This window comes from Phyllobates terribilis, unplaced genomic scaffold (genome assembly GCF_046119375.1).
Source record: "Phyllobates terribilis strain yellow unplaced genomic scaffold, ASM4611937v1 Scaffold_7__3_contigs__length_470593459, whole genome shotgun sequence".
Classification (NCBI taxonomy): Eukaryota; Metazoa; Chordata; class Amphibia; order Anura; family Dendrobatidae; genus Phyllobates; species Phyllobates terribilis.
In genome coordinates, this window is record NW_027362767.1 from 323,822,935 (window position 1) to 323,843,427 (window position 20,493).

General features: G+C 44.1%; 1 protein-coding gene across 4 annotated transcripts in view; it reads right to left on the reverse strand.

The window, feature by feature from the left end:
* Positions 1-20,493, reverse strand: part of LOC141154777 (A-kinase anchor protein 17B-like) — a 91,341-nt gene that overhangs the window by 30,482 nt on the left and 40,366 nt on the right. For 3 of the 4 annotated variants that reach the window (XM_073641183.1, XM_073641184.1, XM_073641181.1), the window contains exons 2-3: positions 7,939-8,696; positions 4,767-4,891 (exon numbers count right to left, since the gene is read on the reverse strand). In XM_073641183.1, the coding sequence (XP_073497284.1) occupies positions 4,767-4,891; positions 7,939-8,691 (878 nt within the window). In that variant the 5' untranslated portion in view covers positions 8,692-8,696. Of the gene's footprint in view, positions 1-4,766; positions 4,892-7,938; positions 8,697-19,029; positions 19,103-20,493 lie in introns of all 4 variants that reach the window. The other variant, XM_073641182.1, reaches the window with a different exon arrangement.

Sequence of the window (20,493 nt, forward strand, 5' to 3'; positions counted from 1 at the left end):
CTTCACCTTGTTGGGTGATATGGACACCCGGTCACGGAAGCGCCGTGACCTTAAGGACAAAATGTACTTGTATATATGTTTATGTTATCGCTTATACCCTGTATTTGTGTTTTCTTGAAATATGTTTAGTCCCGGAGTACTAAATTTCACTAGGGGGGAATGTGGCACCCCGAGGTCTGGTTGCCACAGTGGCAGCAATGTCATGTCTGAGAGCAGGTGGGAGGTTCCCTGGTTGGGGACAATTAGCATGCAGCACCTCCTGTCTCAGTCCAGAGAGGGGAGAAACCTGCCCTTTATAAACTGGATCTGGGGCGGGGTTAGAGAGTCCAGTCCAGTCCAGTCTAGTGAAGCCAGAGACAAGTTCCAGTCTAGTTCCAGAGATAGGGACAGGTCAGCGGCAGGCTGAGGAGTCCCTGTAGGCAGAGGAGGAACACGAGGCCAGGAGGGGAGCTAGAAGAGCTCATCCTGACCAGAGACTTACTAAGCCGGACACTGGAGTCCGAGGCTGTGAGGATTATAAGCCCAGCAGCAGAAAACCACCAAGCAGGGGACTTCAAGTCCTCTGGCCCAAGGAAGCCCGGAGGCTCAGCCACACGAGAGGGACCACTACTGCCCTGGAGGGGTGAGAAGCACGGAAGGCCCGAGTCACCAGTCATACGGGTGAGAACAACACGGTACACTCAGAGACGTGGGCTACCACTACACTACAGCAGGATAGCCAAGAAAGAGTGAAGTCAACACGGTAGGCCTACAAACTCCCCCTGACCAGCAGGATTTCCCAGTTGCTCTCAGACTGACCAGGCCTCCATTGTTAACCTGTATTCCAGACGGGTCCCTTAATACCACCAACAGTAAAGACCCTGAATTGCATGACAGACTCCGTGTGGTTACTGCTGCTCCCGCGCACCATCACCACCAACTTCCCCATTTACTGCCCTGAGGCTATACTCCACCCGTGGGGAGTTGTACTACACTCTGCTGCACCCACAACACCAGCCTCAGTGGTCAGCCCTGCAGCGGCGGTTCACCCTGACCGCAATCCACGGGTGGCGTAGTCGGACATTAGTATATAGACTGCCATTTAGTTTGACCACCCTGAGCCACGGGACCGGGTCACCGCCACGGTGACTACAACCCCCAGCATCTACAAAAAGGCCCGGTTCTGGGTTCCTCACGCGGCCCAGGGGGCGCGTCACATACGTTGATGGGGCTTTGCTGATTACGCTCAGGGACTGTGCTGATGGGGGGATATGTGGCGCCCCTGAGGGTTCAGTCGCCACAGAGGTACTGCATCTCACCCAGAGGTGTGGTATCTCACCCTCAGGTAAGGAAGGAGTACAGCTTGGGACCCTAACATCTGCATTCACTACATCACATTTCAGAGGGCAGGGCGAGATTGCTCCTACGGGAGAGCACAGTCCCTGATCCCTGGCTGGAGTGGGGGGGAACCACAGTAAAGGGGAACCATGTAGTGGGAGTAGGTGTAGGACGTAGATCAGGGGAGCACTTCATTAGCTGTATAAAAGAGGGAACCATCTTAGATCAGAGTTCAGTTCAGACTAGTCAGAGGAGGAGAAGTGACAGGAGCCGAGGCTCTGCACGAGCTCTGCTCCAAAGGCGGGCCTAGTCAGTGAGGCCCAAGTCTGAGGAGAGAAGAGAGGAGAGGGAGCAGGAAGGCTCCAGGAGAAGAAGGGATCCCAGGGGTACGGGCAGTGCTGGAGGCCACCCGTACGCCCGAATCTGCCGGGAGGTGGAGGGGTCAGGCCACATACAGGGAACCGGATCCCTCAACTAGTAGAAGATTGCAAGTCTCAGCTAGAAACCGGAGGCTGCAGAACTTTATGTCCTGTAGCCACAAGTCCACGCCAGTCTCACCGAGAAGGTAGCCATATAGGACCCAGGGGACGGAACATACGTCGCCCGCCAAGGCCCGGGGGTACTGGATTGGAGTCACTAGGTGTGAGGTGCAGAGAAGAGGCCAGAGAAAGGACACAGAAGGGGGTCCTGATAAGTACTCCGGAGCTATCTGGGGGTGGACTGAGCCCCTCACTGAGTAAGCACAGAACAACGTGGACAGTTACATGGAGCTCTGTAATCTGGACTGCAACAACGGTGAGTAAAGACCCTGGGACTGCACTATCTTGTCTCTGTGTTCCTTGCTGCGCCATCCCTCACTGCACTACAACGCCCAGCACAACCACCAACATCCATTCACTGCCCTGAAGCTAACTCTTCCTGTGGGGAGTAATAATACCCTTGCTGCAATACCACCAGCTTCAGAGGACTGTTCCGCAGCGGCGGCCCCCTTTAGCCTCACTCCACAGGTGGCGTAGTCGGACTCTTTAATAAAACCCATATACAATTCCCCTTGGATTGACCGCCCTGGGTCACGGACCAGGTCACCGCCACTGTGACTACAACCCCCAGCATCCACCGGCCCGGCACCGGGTACCCCACGGCCCAGGGGGCGCGTCATACGCTGATGGGGCTGTGCTGATGGGGGGGGGGAATACACTGAGGGCCTGTGCTGATGGGAGGATATGCTGATGGGGCGGGATACACTGATGGGGCGGGTTATGCTGAGGGCTTGTGCTGATGGGGAGGGGGTACGCTGATGGGGCTGTGCTGATGGGGAGGGGGGGATACGCTGATGGGCCTGTGCTGATGAGGGGGATACGCTGATGGAGTACCGTATGGGAATGTGCTGCAAAAGACCGGAGAAGAGGGAGGTCTGCAGAGACATAATACAGGCTGTAGGGAGCTCTGGGGGCCATAATACAGCATACAGGGAGCTGTGGGAGCCACCATACTATATATAAGGAGCTGTAGGGGCCATAATAAAAGTATATAAGGGGCTATGGAGGCCATAATACAGGCTATAGAGAGCTATGGAGGCCATAATACAGCATATAGGGAGCTGTGGGGCCATCATACAGCATAAAGGGAGCTATGGGGGTCATTATACATATTTGGAGCTGTGGAGACCATCGTACTATATATAAGGAGCTGTTGGTGTATAATTCAGTGTATAAGGAGCTCTGGGGGCCATAATATAGTATATATATGGCTGTAGAGGCTATCATACTATTTTTAAAGTATTGGGGTCACTGTTCCAGGCTTGAAGAGCAGTCAAGATGAGGCGTTTGTGCATGTTGGGAATAGATGAAGACAGTGCCTGAAATATGAGAAGTCAAATGTGTCTTTGTTGTATTCTCTGCAGACAAGTCCTGGCTGGAGAAGTCATTATGATGGTCTGGGCCAGATGAAAAAAGACAAGAAAAGTAAATGACTCCATCAGAAAGAACGTCATCTGTGAGTCCCTATACTGCATATATCTGTACTGTAATCTGTAATATGGTTGGCAGGACTGCTATATACCACTATATTGTCAGTGTATGGTGGTAATATCAGTCTCTAAGCGTTTTTCTATTTTATTTAGTAACCGTTTGTTTGATGCATTTTAGTCATTATGTAGTGGTAGGTGTATGGTGGTATTATTGGTGTTTGTATAGTGTGTTTTGTTATGCAAAGGTAATGGTCATATTATAATACTATGTAGTCACTGTGTAGTGGTAATGGTAAAGGACGTCGTGTAGCGGTATTATTTTGGCCTTGTAAAGTAGTAATTTTGATAATATTGGTCTTTGTATAGTATGTTTTAGGGTTAGCAACAGTGGAATATATGTTGTAAGGCAGCGCTAGTCATCATACTGGGGTTACTCGCTTCGCTGCGTCAATCAATGTACACGTGCAAGGTCTTTACGTTTTTCTCACAATGCTGCAGTTTATTACTTCATAAGCCACAGTTCACCGGGTCCAACTCCGTGGCACGCAGACACACATAAACACAATGTTCATGAGCCAAGTGGCACACAGGCCCACTTGCTCCAGGTTACAGCTTACGGCAAGGTAAAAATAGCAATGTTCATATCACAATGTCCATATAGCACAGGGTATTACCTTTGCCGGGTTTAGCTGCTGCAGTCCATTACGCTTGCCACCACTGTGGCTTTGTGGCTTCCCAGGTAGGGGTCTCTAGCTGTCTTCCCCTCGTAGGCTACTGGTATGTCTTCCACACTTGACATCCAGCCTGCGCCTTTCAGGGTTCCTCAACCAGCCGGCTCTCCCTCAAAGGCCACTGGCATCCACGCACAGGATCCGGGCACGGCCTTTCAGGCTGCCAGGCTTCACTCTCGGCCTCACTAGGCCTCTCACAAATGGTGTCCCACACACACGGAGCACAGGCCTCACGCCGAACACACCTGTCTCAAATCACCAGGGTTTATATATCCTGTGCACAGACACCCACATACTGACAGGACCTTGCTGATGTCACAGTCATGTGATCAGTCAGCTGTGTGTATAGGTCCTGTGTGCTGTCCCGGTCATGTGTACAGACCTTTACTGTGCATACAGGACCTGTGTGATGTCACGGTCATGTGACCAGTCAGTTAAAGGGGAAGGTACATGGTCAGGTAAAACACATCCTGGACCATTTACAGTAATGCTAGCAAGCTGCAGCATTACAATGTATAGATGCTCTTTTAAGTGGCGGGAAGGTTGTATGGGGATACATGTACTTCGGGGCTTGGGCCCCGGAACTTTTAGGACCTTCGCAACGCCCCTGCAATGAGGTATCAGAGACTGATGCACAACAGCTGTAGGATCACATTATAGACATGAGACGACTAATTTCAGCATCAGTCAAGACAAAAAAAGAAAACAACAACTCCAAAATGCACCAGTTACCAAACATTGTATCCCACCTCTCAGCTTCTTCCTTCTCCTTTTCTTCTTTCCGCTGCTGCTCCAGTTCTTGCAGTTTGAGGCGTTCAGCGTTCCTCTTGTTTATGGCCTCCTCACTAAAGTGATCATTTTCATCAACGGATATCTAATTAAACAAGGTAAAGGATATAATAAAACAGTATTATTGGAATTATTAATTTATCCAAAACGATCATTTTCTATAATTCAGTAAATCAGAGCTTCTTTTGAAAATAAATGGAAGGAATGGGTAATCATTATGACCTTAGGTACCATCTTTGCCTTGAATTTTTTTGCAAAATTATGAAAAGTAAAACGAGTATCTTGGTATTAGTGTTCTAGTGACAGTAATTACCCAAGTTACAACTTGTACAACTTGAGCTAAATAGGAATCATAGCATTATATGATTTTCCTCCTTTACTTAACAACAATGAACAAAGTTCATTTTAATTAATTAATCTTGGAATAATAATAACTTCCACAATTGGATGTGTTTAAATAAAATGTTCCCCCACCTGCCCAGGAGATGTGGTATGATCAGACCATGTTCCTGTACGGTCAGACACAGCCATTACACAGTACACAGCAGGGGCACATTTATAAGATTATCTCAGCACAGGAACATTTTTTAAAACACATTTAATTGTGGAACTGATTATTATTCCAAGATCTATTCATTAAAATCAAACTTTAAAATTTATTTTGTTCATGGGAAAACCACCCCTTTATGACGTGAGTCGTATTAGTACGCCCCACGGCATCACCCCTTGTTTAGCGCGGGCTCAGACGCCGAGCCCGCACTAAACCGGGCACATGTCAGCTGATTTATATAGCGCATATGTGCCCGCAACAGCTGCGGGTGGAATGGCGATTTACCCACAGCTGTTAACCAGTTAAATGCCGCTGTCAATCTCTGACAGTGGCATTTAACATCGCCGCGCCGGAAGCGTGTCATCGGCCCCGTCCATTGGTGACCCTGTCACATGATCACGGGTCACAGATGGGTTGGCATTCCAACCCAGGGTCTGCAGCAGACCCCTGTGGTTGCCATGTCCAGATTGCTATGAGCGCCACCCAGCGTTCGGCGCTCATAGCAAGTGAGCACATCTGCTGCATACAGACGATTTGTTCATCACCTGTATGCAGCAGAGCCGATCAGGCAAGTGCTGCTTCTAGTCTCCCATGGAAACTATAGGAGCAAGCAAAAAAATATATATATTTTTAAAAATATTAAAAAAATATCAAAAAGTTTAAATCACCCCCCTTTTGCCCCATTCAAAATAAAACAATAAAAAAAACCCCACATACATATATTAGGTATCGCTGTGTTCAGAATCGCCCGATTGATCAATATAAAAAAAGAATTAATCCGATCGGTAAACAGTGTAACGAGAAAAAAATTCTAAACGACAAAATTAATTTTTTTTGGTAGCTGCAACATTGCAATGAAATGCAATAACGGGCGATCAAAACATCGTATCTACCCCAAAATGGTATCAATAAAAACGTCAGCCCGGCGCGCAAAACATAAGCCATCATCTGGCCCCAGATCCCGAAAAATGGAGACGCTACGAGTCTCGGAAAATGGCACCATTTTTTTTTTTAGCAAACTTTGAATTCTTTTTTCACCACTTAAATAAAAAAGAACCTATACATTTTTGGTGTCTAAGAACTCGTAATGACCTGGAGAATAAAAATGGCAGGTCAGTTTTAGCATGCAGTGAACGTGGTAAAACAAAAAAACGAAAACTGCGTAATTGCATTTTATTTTTTTTTTTGCAATTTCACTGCACTTGGAATTTTTTTCCCCGTTTTCCAGTACACGATATGGTACAACCAATGATGTCGTTCAAAAGTACAACTTGTCCCGCAAAAAATAAGCCCTCACATGGCCATATTGACCAAAAAATAAAAAAAGTTATGGCTCTGGAAACAAGGGGAGCAAAAAAACGAAAACGCAAAAATGGAAAATTAAGGGGTTAAGTTATTGAATAGTATAGTATTGATTTTAAAGCGAGTATGTGACATATTTTCAAGCACCAAGTGGAATAATGAGCTTCAAGTATGAGAACTGGTGAAGAAAACTAAAACTAAAGCAATAGCTCATACTAAGAAATCAGAATCCTGCTTTTACTTTTGTAGTGCAGATAAAGAATATAAAAAGGAGTCATGAGATCAGCAGCAATGAGGAGCTCCTTCAATTTTTTGTCTGGATCAGTTTATATACTTTATAGCCCCGATTCATAATTTTGCGTTTTGTTTTTTTAAGTCACTTTTCTTTTTTTTGTCTTGTGTTATTCACTGCGCCAAATTCATCAAAATGGTTCTCGCGGTTAATGAATTTTGTGTAAAGTGGCCAAAATTTTTTTCCTGTCAAACATTTTTGCAAGTTTTTGACCAAAAATCCCCTTATTTTCAAAATGTTGCCAATTTTTTAAATTAAAAAAGTCACAAATAAAGAATCAGCCGAATACATCTGGAAACGATAAACTCCTCCCACAAAGTGGAAAACAATAAAAATACTCTTAAGGGGGTTGTTCACTACTGGCCAACCCCAAATTAATAAATTCAGGACCTGAATTAAAGTAAAAACAAATTATTCTCACTTCCCGCAGTAGCACCGTTCCAGTGATGTCTCACTACAGGAAATGAGAATATATTTGTTTTTACCTTATTTCAGGTCCTGAATTTATTAAGCTGTGGTTTGGCCAGTAGTGGACAATTTCTTTAAGACTATATTCACACATTAGCATTAAAAGAGTTTTCAGAAAAATTCACGTCGGCAGTGCTGCAGCGAATAACTGAGCTTGAGTTGACGGAACGGGGAAACTCCTTTAAATCTGGCTTGTGTCTCTGATTTTTAACATTAATGCCCTGCGAACGTGCTGGAGGCACGCAACAGATCAGTATGAGGATTTGCCCTATTGTCTTGTATCCCGCACTGAATCTACAATAATAAGAGGCATGCAACTTCTCTTCCTAGCCTATTTTCTTCCACAGTGCAGACAAACATTTTCATAAAATATTTTTTTGTGGGATGTTAAGGTTGTGGAGATTGCATGGTAATTGGAATCCAGATTGACATTGGATTTGCTGCAGATTTTTTTGTGTGTAGTTTGTGCAGAAATCAGTCTACTTTGAATTAGACCCTTAGAGTTTGTCTGATTTTTCACCTTAATATCACATGCCACAGATTTTCCATCCTCTGCAGTAAGCATAAGCTTCATGCCTTGTAGTGAACGCACGGCATTGATAGTACTTGATATTTCTTCATACTGGAGAAAAGCATCAAAAGCTTGTAGACCACCAGGACCTGGCTGGTTTCCACTGTCGTTTTCCCTATATGGATCAAGCATAGGTATGTCAATATTTACTATATTTCCAAATTTTTCAAAAGTGCTTCTTAAAACCTCTTCACTTGGCTTTTCTGTGTTTGTACCCAAAGGTAAAAACCATTTACACGGTAAACCCTCTAGATGAAGACAGGATGGTGTCGTGCAATTTTCGGAATCCTCTTTTATTGTTGCCAGTAATTTTTTAGTGTGGTCATTGACTGGAAGTTCAGCCGGAGCCTCAATTGCTATGATGTGTAAGGGTTTGGGAAGGCAACTGATCGTCAAATTGTGGTCATTAAGCTTTTCCAAAAATCTGTTGGCCAAATGTTTAGTATCTGCTTCACCTTCAAGTCGGATAAACTCTTTTGAAGTTCTGGAAACCTTGAGAGAACTGAAATGCTCTGGGGTAACCAGATTTTTTATTTCTTCCAAAATGTCCCTGTTTGATATTGGTCTGCATTGTTCGGATTCTTCTGGAAGTATGATTGAGATGATTAACTTTGCCTTGGGATTAAGAGAAAGATGGTGAATGGCACTTAGCTCCACTGCTTCAGAGTCATCGTATACTGGAGTAACTATCATCGTGTTCATGTGATCTGCAACAAAACAGAAGACAACATATTAGAGGCCTCGATTTCAGTCACACGTGTCAAGGACTCATTGCATGTGACTATAGTATGGCTCCATTTTGTACAGAACTGTAATAGGACTTTAACAGAGGTAGATGGTGGCTCCTGCTGTACATTATACCACCAATTCCATATAGAAGAATATACAGTCTCCTTCCGCCAAATTAAAAGGGTTGGCGGTAATTTTAGGAATGCTGCCTAACAGCAGGGAAAGGAAAAAAATAAATATTTACCTTTTACTCACTTGTTAAATCCCTTACCTTTTTAGCACCACTGCTTGTTGATCCTTGCCAGTCCCATAGAGATGACATTACACACATTAATCCCATGACTATTAACCACCAGCTCGGCACTCGGGTATGCAATAAAATAGTGAAAGTTTAATGTAGAAATCCAATTACAAAATATATTAATGTTTCGGTCCTAAGTTCCAGAGCTTCATCAGAATGCAATGGATTGCCGTGAATGGAGCAGGTTAGAAAGAATAACGTAAAAGTATAGCGACCATAGTCACTCGGGCAGAAACTTTAATATATTTTGTAGTTTGATTGCTACATTAAACTTTCACTATTTCATTGCATACCCCTGAGTACTGAGTTCTTCTCTATATATACTTTTAATGGACTGGACCCCACACAGAGTGACACAAGTAGCATATATTAACCACCAGTTGCCACAAGCCTCAGCCTTCAGGTAGCGCACATGCAAGCATCACCATTCACTGCTGATACAATTATGTAACTGATGTCATCACTGTAGGACTGACGTGATGTGTACTAATATTTTTATTTATTTATCCAGGTCATCCGTTTTAAGAGCAGATCAACAAAGAAAAAAACTGTGGAAAGCTCCTTTTGGGGGAAAATAACCTTACAAAGTGCTACAGATCTTGTGTGGCAGTGCATGGAGCATGTTTGGCTCCATACTAAAGGTACAGATGTAGATTCCATAAATGTACACTGCTGTACAGACTTCTGAGGCCTGTACACGAGCCCTTATTTATAATCTCAGCAAGGACAACATCTACAAGGAGTTTGTATGTTCTCCCTGTGTTTGTGTAGGTTTTTTCTGGGTTCTCTGGTTTCCTCCCACACTCCAAAGACATACTGATAGGGAATGTACAGTGGGGGAAATAAGTATTTGATCCCTTGCTGTTTTTGTAAGTTTGCCCACTGACAAAGACAAGAACAGTCTATAATTTTAAGGGCAGGTTAATTTTAACATTGAGAGATAGAATATCCCCCCCAAAAAAATCAAGAAAATCACATTGTATAAATTTGATACTTATTTCTCACTGCAAAATGCAAAAAAATTATTTTATTCCTCTGGCAAACAACACTTAATACTTGGTGGCAAAACCCTTGTTCGCAGCACAGCAGTCAGACGTTGTTTGTAGTTGATGATGAGGGTTGCGCACATGTCAGGAGGAATTTTGGTCCACTCCTCTTTGCAGATCATCTCTAAATCATTCAGATTTTGAGGCTGTCACATGGCAGCTCAGAGCTTCAACTCCCTCCATAATTTTTGATGGGATTAAGGTCTGGAGACTGGCTTGGCCACTCCATGACCTTACTGTGCTTCTTTTTTGAGCCACTCCTTTGTTGCCTTGGCTGTGTGTTTTGGGTCATTGTCTTGTTGGAAGACCCAGCTGCGACCCATCTTCAATGCTCTTACTGAGGGAAGGAGGTTGTTGGCCAAAAGCTCGCAATACATGACCCCATCCATATTCCCTTCAGTAAGGTGCAGTCGTCATGTCCCCGTTGCAGAAAAGCACCCCCAAGTAGAATGTTTCCCCCACCATGCTTCACAGTTGGGACAATGTTCTTAGGGTTGTACTCATCCTTCTTCTTCCTTCAAACACAGTGTTATGCACACGCCCGGACTGACTGGCGTGTGCGTGTTTAGTGATCCCACTGGACCATGAACCGGAGAGTGCCTGGAGGGGCGTAACTAAGTATCTACCCGATCCGACCAAGGTCGCACGACCGTTAACGACGCCAGTGCACCAGGGAGGAACCGAGCAGAGCGACCAGGTGCTACTCCAGGTCAGACTCCAAACACGGTTGTTGACCCACACCGGAGAATACAGGAACAGGCAGGTTAGGCTGGCACACTGACTGGTGGGTATAGGCAGGCACGGCAGGTATGCAGACAGGCGGGCACTGATAAGCACGACTGGTATGCAGGCAGGGGGTACTGGCAAGCATGGCTGGAGTGCCGACAGGGAGGCACTAGCAGGTTGGAGCACAGACTGGATAAGGTCCAGTACAGACTGGGACTCAGGAACAGAACCGCAGATGCGGTAGACAAGCAGAGCAGAGCGAGACCGCCGGAGCGGTGAACAGGAGCAGAGCAGGGCGAGACCGCCGGTGCGGCGAGCAAGAGCAGAGCAGGGCGAGACCACCAGAGCGGTGAGCAAGAGCAGAGCAGGGCAAGACCACCTGGAGCGGTGAGCAAAGGCAGAGCAGAGCGAGAACCGCCGGAGCGGTGAGCAAAAGGCAGAGCGGGCAGAAACCGCCGGAGCGGTGAGCACGGCAGAGTGGGCAGAAACCGCCGGAGCGGTGAGCACGACAGAGCGGGCAGAAACCGCCGGAGCGGTGAGCACGACAGAGCGGGCAGAAACCGCCGGAGCGGTGAGCACGACAGAGCAGAGGGGACAGGGCTCTGTTCACATGGAACAGACTGAAAGGGAAAGGCAGAACCAGATACACACAAGATACTTGCAATGAAGTAGCGAGTGGACTCTAAACTCACAAACGGAAGTACAGCGACAACGAGTAGGAGTTAGGTGCAGGTTCAGACTCTGCAGAAAAAGGGAAGGTACGGACATAGAGAAAAACAGGAAGCAGATTAGGAGAGTGTTCAGACAGGAACTGAGTGTTCAGACAGGAACTGACACTGCGAGATAGAGGAGCGAGTCTGGGTATGCGGCCCCCAGAGGGCAGGACAAACAGGCTAGGAGTGTGTTAAGACTGGCCTGGAAATACAGCCTCCAGGAAGGCGGACAGACAGGCAAGAAACACAGATAACAAGATCTAGGTATGCGGCCCCTAGAAGGCGGGACGAACAGGCTAGGAGCGTGTTAAGACAGGCCTGGAAATACAGCCTCCAGGAAGGCAGACAGGCAGGAGAAACAGAACAGGACCTGGCACATTCAGAGTCAAGGAGCACACTGAATGATAGAGTTGCTCAGGCACCAGCTTCCAGGTGAAGCTGGTTTAAATATCCAGTGACAGACAGCAACAGGCTGAGGACGCATTAGGGGTGTGCCCACAGCAGCTACAAGAAACAGGAAGTGACCGGGCCGCCACCCTAAGCAGCCAGAACAGAGACAAACAGACAGCATGGAAAGAAGTCAGGCTAGCAGACTGGACTGATGATCAAGTTTACGATCTTGCATAGTGGGAGATGGTGCCCTATGCAAGAACGCCACCAGGTATGTTACACACAGCAAGTGGAGTTAATGCCAAAGAGCTAAATTTTTGTCTCAGCTGACCACAGCACCTTCTCACAGAATCATCCATGTGTTCATTGGCAAACTTCAGATGGGCCTGCACATGTGCCTTCTTGAGCAGGGGGACCTTGCGGGCACTGCAGGATTTTAAACATTTAAGGCGTAATGTGTTACCAATGGTTTTCTTGGTGACTGTGGTCCCAGCTGCCTTGGGAACTTGTTAATGATCTCCCCGTGTAGTTTTAGGCTGATCTCTCACCGTCCTCAAGATCAAGGATACCCCACGAGGTGAGATTTTGCATGGCGCCCCAGATCGATGTCGATTGACAGTCATTTTGTACTTCTTCCATTTTCTTACTATTGCACCAGCAGTTGTCTCCTGCTCACCCAGCGTCTTACTTATGGTTTTGTAGCCCATTCCAGCTTTGTGCAGGTCTATGATCTTGTCCCTGACATCCTTAGAAAGCTCTTTGGTCTTGCCCATGTTGTAGAGGTTAGAGTCTGTGACTGATTAATTGAGTCTGTGGACAGGAGTCTTTTCTACAGGTGACTATGTAAGACAGTTGTCTTTAATGCAGGTAATGAGTTGATTAGGAGCGTCTAACTGGTCTGTAGGAACCCGAACTCATAATGGTTTGTAGGGGATCAAATACTTATTTCTCACTGCAAAAAAAGTATCTAATTTATACAATGTGATTTTCTTGATTTTTTTTTGATATTCTATCTCTCAATGTTAAAATTAACCTACCCTTAAAATTATAGACTGTTCATGTCTTTTGTCAAAAACAGCAAGGGATCAAATACTTATTTCCCCCACTGTAGATTGTGAGCCCCAATGGGGACAGTGATGATGTCTGTAAAGCACTGCGGAATATGATGGCGCTGTATATGCAAAGCATAATAAATAAGGATTAACATTCATCCATACAATGCCAACCACAAACAAAATGCAATATATGTTGACAGTAAAGACATTCCAGTGAAAGCCATTAATGAACCATTTGTTAGGCTGACTTTGTATATTTCAGCTGGGGCTGTAGCCAGACACAGTGGGAGAATCTGTGATTGGCTGTGGCCAGAGGTGGACTGCATTGAGCCTTCCTATGCCCTGAGACAGCAAAGCGAGACCCACATAGGGAAACCTGGGAATAGAGAGCGTTTGTGGAATAGTTTGTGCCCTACATCAGTGAGATAGTGCAAGGTCTGCCGTGAGAATGAAGCCGCAACCGGAGAGCAGCTGGGCTGGGTTTGGTATCGGCGAGTACAGGCATCTTCGAGTACAGGCATCTTATAGCCATAAGAGGCTGTTACAGTTGGTGTGCAACCACCAAGTTCTGCGCCTCCTAGTAGTGTAACTGTTAAGTAACAAAGTGTGACAGAATATAACCTCCAAGCTTCATGCCTCAATTGTGACATGAAACCTGCAAGTCATTTCCCACTGTATTTCTGTGTAAAGAATAGATGGTGCCTTTACTGAGAGGCTGTAACGGCAATACCTCATTATGAGTAAAGCTTTTGAAGTTAACCAAGCCGTGTCTGTACTCAATTTTCCAACTAGGAGCCAGGTTTGGAGCCATAATTTCTGGGGCACTTACAGACTGGCTCGTCATATTTTTCTGATGAAAAGGTGGAACCTTCCACCACCCATTGAGAAGAATGGGTCAAATTGACCCTTCCTGAATGGCCATCATAACTGATGCGTGGATTGCCTTATGAAGAATTTATCACAAGGATTGCTGAAATAAAAGCTTATCTGTAAAATCATATTTCCAGTAATACATAAGCATATATTTTGGTACGCAGAGAGTGCCAGATAATTCACATTTCTGGCAGTTCCAGGTAAGAGTTTAAAGCCGATATTCGGAATGGGAAAAGGTTCTTAAGTTTTTGCTTCTCATGTGTAAGTGGTCTATGATTCTTCCACATGGCATTATAATGCAAATTCTCCACTGACCTGAATGTGGTACAATAAAACCTCACCAGTTTAACAAGTGTATGAAAGATGGGGACTGTCAGAGCCACTGGACAACCACTTCCTACACAATGTATTGTTGAGTTGTGACTGCCATTGAGGTGACTGGTGAAAATTATCATGCCATATGCTGTACTATGCAATATTTATATTGTTTTATTATACTACTGGTTCTTTAAAGCTGCTAAGCATGTGAATAGGCAAGGACCACCTGTGGTGAGGTACAGAAAGACCTGGAATCAGCAGGTACAATTGTTTCAAAGAAAACTGTAAGTAATGCACTCAACCTCCATGGCCTGTATGCGCGCTCACCACACAAGACTCCATTGCTGAACAAAAACCATGTTCAAGAGTGTTTAAAGTTTGCTCAACAACATTTAGACAAGTCTTGGAAATACTGGGAGAATATAGTCTGGTCAGATGAGACCAAAATTGGATGCCATATTATACACCATGTTTGGAGTGAGGTGGGAACATTATGGTGAGGGGCTGTTTTTCAGCATACAGCACTGGCAAACTTCATGTAATTGAAGGAAGGATGAATGGACAAATGTATCGAGACATTCTTGATAAAAATCTGCTGCCATCTACCAGGATGATGAAGATGAAACGAGGGTGGACATTTCAGCAAAACAATGATCCCAAACACGCAGTCAATGAAGCTCTCAATTGGTTTCAGAGAAAGAAAATTAAGCTGCTAGAATGACCGAGCCAATCACCTGACCTGAATACAATGGAAGATTTATGGAAGAAACTAAAGCTCAGAGTTCATAGAAAAAATAAATAAAAATCACACCTGAGCAATGCCTGCGATTAGTTTCTCTATACAGGAGGCAACTTGAAGCTGTCATCATCAACAAAGTTTTTTTGCGAAGTATTAAATAGATTTCAGTAAGCGTGTTCAATACTTTTTCTCTGTATCATTTCTCATTATTTATTACACATAATTTATGGACATCTATGGATGATTTCTTTGCCTGTGTGGATTGGATGGGTTGTTACCGACATCTGGTGAGAATTTCATATCAATAGCATCTTTAGAAATAGATTTACTTAGGAAATTGGTGACGTGTTCAATACTTATTTCACCCGCTGTATATAGCAGCTTTGCTGGTTCTGTATGTGCTTTTATCTGGTACAGCTGGATGAGAAATAATAATCTTTATTTTTATATAGCGCTAACATATTCCGCAGCGCTTTACATACATTATCGTCGCTGTCCCCATTGGGGCTCACAATCTAGATTCCCTATCAGTATGTCTTTGGAGTGTGGGAGGAAACCAGAGAAAACCCACGCAAACATGGGGAGAACATACAAACTCCTTGCAGATGTTGTCCTTGGTGGGATACACAGTGTCCTATTCTTATAAATGGAAAATCTGCAAACTATGTGTCTATATGAGTGCAAGCATATGTCACTGAATAACCAGATAGTTTAGCTATTCAGGATTTTAGGAAAACTAGCTTGTAGAACTGTAATGGCAGACACTGGTCGGCACTCAGCTTTCCCAGAAACAGGCCTTTAAATGACAAGTTTCTGCTTCTGCTCTTGGCTCAAACATACACAGAAAAAAATAAAAAACTGTGAAGTTTGAACAAGCAAACGTCATTGTAATGCCATGCCATGCTATACCGTGCTGGGTAACTGCTCTAACTAGATCATGCCTTGATTAGGTATTGCACAGATTATTTCTGCCACACAACTTTATTATCCAGCAGTGTTTGATTATGTAGCTTTATTTTTTATGTGAAAGATTTGTGATGGATGGAAATTTGGCTGTATGAGAGGTGAAACTGAGAACTTTGGGATCGTGAAAAACGCACCAAAAAAACGCAGAAAAACCTATGCTTTTGACTCTGCTTCTTAACTGCCAAGAGAGCAGGTTTTGCTGCAGAAAAAAAAAAAAAAAAAAACTGAAAAAATGCCTAGTGTGAACATAGCTTTTAATGTGTGCCACTCTAGAGCTTAGATAAGGTAACAGAGGAGCAAGAAAATCTCCTCCAGAGCTGTGGGAGGTTTGTCCTATATGGAGGAGAACAGCCCCCAACCCAAGAGAGAGCTGCCATTAGAAAGACAATGATTGCTACAGCGGAGGGGAGTGTAGAGTCTCATTTATGACCCTGAAGTATGCATCCACCATAAGGGGCAGGAGTCGCCACACCAGGAGAGTTGAATCAGAGTGTGAATAAGAATGCCATGCCAGAGACAGCTAGTAGATTGATGTCTGTGTACCTGGGACTGTGGCTTGGTAATCAACAAATGTAAGCCAGAAGTCTGTGCAAAATTCCAGACAAGCTACTGCTACCAACAAGCATAATAAGGGTTGTGACCAACACCAAGAGTGTGAGCGGCAGTGCTAAGAAAGTGACACCAAGACGTTGCAAATTGATGGTGAGGAATGTGCAGCAGATTGTTAGAGGTATCCAACAATTGTCACAACTTGCTACTTCTCTTCAATTCAGCCAGCAAAAACAACAGTTTGGTCCAGCTCCTGATGTTCTCAGCATTAGCAGACTTCTGCAGTCTTTACATGAGGCAACATGCTTGGTGGTTTCACCAGTCCTAGGTGAGGCAACAAGTTACATGTGAACATAGAGATGAATTCGCCACAAACAAATCTGAGGCAGACACATTTTTGAATCAGCTCTTGGCTGTTTCACACACCGCTTTTTTGTCAAGTATTTCATGGCATTTTTGGCATGGCGTTTTGTGTGTCAAGATGTTCTATTAAAGCTACATGAAACACTTTTCATACATTGAATTCTGGATTGGGTCAATCCCATTTTTGTTTTCAGCATTGGGGAGACTAGTGTCTGACATATGCTGCCTGAACCACAGGTAGCACATATCAGCTGTCAAGTTCCCACAAAAATGAAGCCAAATAGGGACTAACAGCCATTTCCTATTTATATTTATAATATGCAAAAAACAGCAGCACTCCTCCAATAAGTGAAAAAAAGAAGGTGCCTGTATTAGGGCATATCCAATAGCAACATATGTGAAATATACTCATTTAAACCAGAACATAAAGAAGGAAACAAATCGTGGAAAATAAAAAAAAAAAAGGCAAAAAAAACCTGTGTGTGAAGGAAGCCTGTAACAATCTTGAATTTATGATGGAGAAAAAGATGACAAATATACTTGTTACTTGGTAAACAAGATACATAAAGGGATTTCAAAGATCTCAAAGCTCAGCCGCTAATAACAAAGACAGTGCATGAGAGGATAAATAGAGATAATTATACAGCCCGGGCCTCAGAGGAGCAAACAGCAACATCTGGCACCCACTTTATTTTTCTTATCATATTTCTCCCATTGTTCTTGTAAAATAGAACATTTCATAGAAGTTGTAGCTTGAATGCCAAGAAGTCACTTCAATAAAACCAATATATTTACTAAACTAAAAATACTGATAGAAAAGTGGACTCCTTGCATTACCCTATTACAATAACTTTATGTAAATTTTTCTATATGAAAATATATACTGTTTAATATTATTCTCTCTCTTTCACACTCACTTTTTTTTCTAGTGTTTCCTACTGCTTGGAAAAGTGTAAGGTTTTTATATTAGTCTTTTTTTAAAAAGCATTTTTTGTGTCTTTTTTTTGCGATGTGACAATTACACACTTATTTGTTATCTTTAAGGCTACATTCAGACAACCGTATTTTGTGTCCGAGTGCTGTTCGTGGGGAAAAAAAAAAAGACATCACACGGACAGCATTTAGACTCATGTTATTCAATTGGGATGTTCACATTTTTGTTTTTTTACGGATAGAATGTCCATATAAGAAAAAAAATGTAGCATGCCGTATTCTCTTCTGTATTTTTGATTAGATTTGCAAATTCAAGGCTATGTGTGCACAAAAAAGAAAAATCTAATCTCAAATGGATCAATGATATAGCATCCAATTTTTACGGATATATTGCCCTTATTATAATAGGTCTTTGGTCTTAGAAATTTTATTCACTGCTGGTGTATAAAAAAATTACTTATGGATGGAAAAAAATGGACATATTGGATTAGCATGCAGATAAAAAAAAAAAAAAAGCGTCCTTTTTTTTCTAGGTCAAAATCAATTTTCCATACACTTGTGTGAATTTAGCCTCAAGTAAAGCCTTTTATAAAAAAAGCTGAAAAAAAGTCATACCCAGAGCGTGCTGCATTCTAAAAGAAATGGGACTGACCCAAAACACAATACAATGTAAGTAAAGGGTTTCATGTCGCACTACAGACTTAATATAACATCTTGGAACACAAAACATCTCAATATCCGTACGTAACACAGAATAGTAGTCACAGATTACATGGCTACGTCTACGCTGGATATTTTACATTTACATATTTTTTAAAAAAATTCACAAAATAATGCTACAGATGAACACAGCAATGCCCAGCCACGCAGTGGAGGCTGTGTTTCCTCGCCACGCAGTGGAGGCTGTGTTTCCTCGCCACGCAGTGGAGGCTGTGTTTCCTCGCCACGCAGTACGGGCTGTGTTTCCTCGCCACGCAGTACGGGCTGTGTTTCCTCGCCACGCAGTGGAGGCTGTGTTTCCTCGCCACGTAGTACGGGCTGTGTTTCCTCGCCACGTAGTACGGGCTGTGTTTCCTCGCCACGTAGTACGGGCTGTGTTTCCTCGCCACGCAGTGGAGGCTGTGTTTCCTCGCCACGCAGTGGAGGCTGTGTTTCCTCACCACGTAGCGCGGGCTGTGTTTCCTCGCCACGTAGCGCGGGCTGTGTTCCCTCTTGTATGTGGAGTAGAAAAACACAGGAACTTGAAGAGCAAGGCTCAGAAGTGACACAACCCATAATGTAAAATCAGAGAGCTCTCCCTATGTGATTGACTGGACAACATAGCAAACACTGCTCTTACCTTGGCTGTGCACAGATCTGCGGGTGTGAGCAGGGCGCAGGCTGCAGGTGGACGACGTGTGAACGACTTCCTGCTGTTGCAGAAAATGATTCTAATATTAGCTAAGAAAACCACAGGGGCTTTACCTAAACCTCTCACTGGCTCCTGCACCGCATCTGCCAATTAATTGACTATCTGTTGATCCTGGTCCTGCCTCCAATCTGGGAAATCCCTGTACAGTCACTTTATCTAACATGTTACTAGATGTAGATTATTTAGGATCCTCGTTGTAATGAGAGCTCCCCTGTCTGTTAGGTCAGTATCACATCCGTGTCCAGTAGTGGAACCTAAAACTTACGGACCCCAAATATAATATGTCTTTAATAGAATAGGTCTTCTCATTTATTCCAAAGGTACCTTTTGGGCCCCCTAGGCTCCACGGCCCGGATGCAACTGCATTCCCTGCACCCAATATAGTTACACCCATGTCCCTGTCCTATGAGTACCTATATGATGCATTCTGTGATTATTAGGGTGTCTTCACTTGCTCCTCACATTTGTAAAACACATGTCCTACTCCTGCCTGTTTTGCTCATTTTAATTTATGGAGAATAAGAAATGTCAGGCAACGGCTAACTTAACTCTCCCCATTGAGAGCACATGGATGCTCAGCTGAACTGAACGGTCATGTGTACAGGCACCTTTAAGGATTATTTCCAAAATAACTAGTTATCTCTTATCTCTGTGATAGGTGATAACTGGCTGATCATTGGTGGTCCAACTACTTGTTTAACCATCCCAAGATTGAGGCTCTTGAAACCTGAAAATCAGGCTCTGCAGCCCTGTTTGGAATGAAGCAGAGATATCCATTAGTTGCCTGAGGGACTGCCAGCATTAGCAGTGCTGTACTCCACTTTTTCTAACAGTCCCATAGACACTGCATAGAACAGAGGCCATACATGCACACTACCAGTCATATCAGGAGAGCCCGTTCTGTGGGTTTCTTTGTTCCATTCTTATGATCAGTGGTGTTCCCAGAAGTTGGGCCCCCAGTGATCAACTAGTTATCCCCGATCCTATTGATAGAGGACAACTTAATTTTGGGAATCATCCTTTTAAAGGGCAATTCCCAGCTGGACAAGTTGGGAATAGGTGATAACCTATTGATTACAGTGGATCGACTGCTAGGACCCCTAGTAATTCCCTTTAGAAATACAAATTAGAAATACCCCATTAGAAGAGAGCAGTGGTCGTTCAAATCACCAATCAGCATGCTACACTAACTGGGTATACTATAGGGTGCCATATAAAGGGCCCACTGGATTCTTAGCCGTTCCGGCCGTCTGCTTTGTACCTACTGTATGTCACAGGACTGCTGAAGTCTGTGATTGGCAGCAGCTGTCACGTGACTAGAAGACTGCATTATTGGATCTCTGAGGCTATGTGCCTACGATGCTGAAATTTCTGCAGCATTTCTGCATGTCC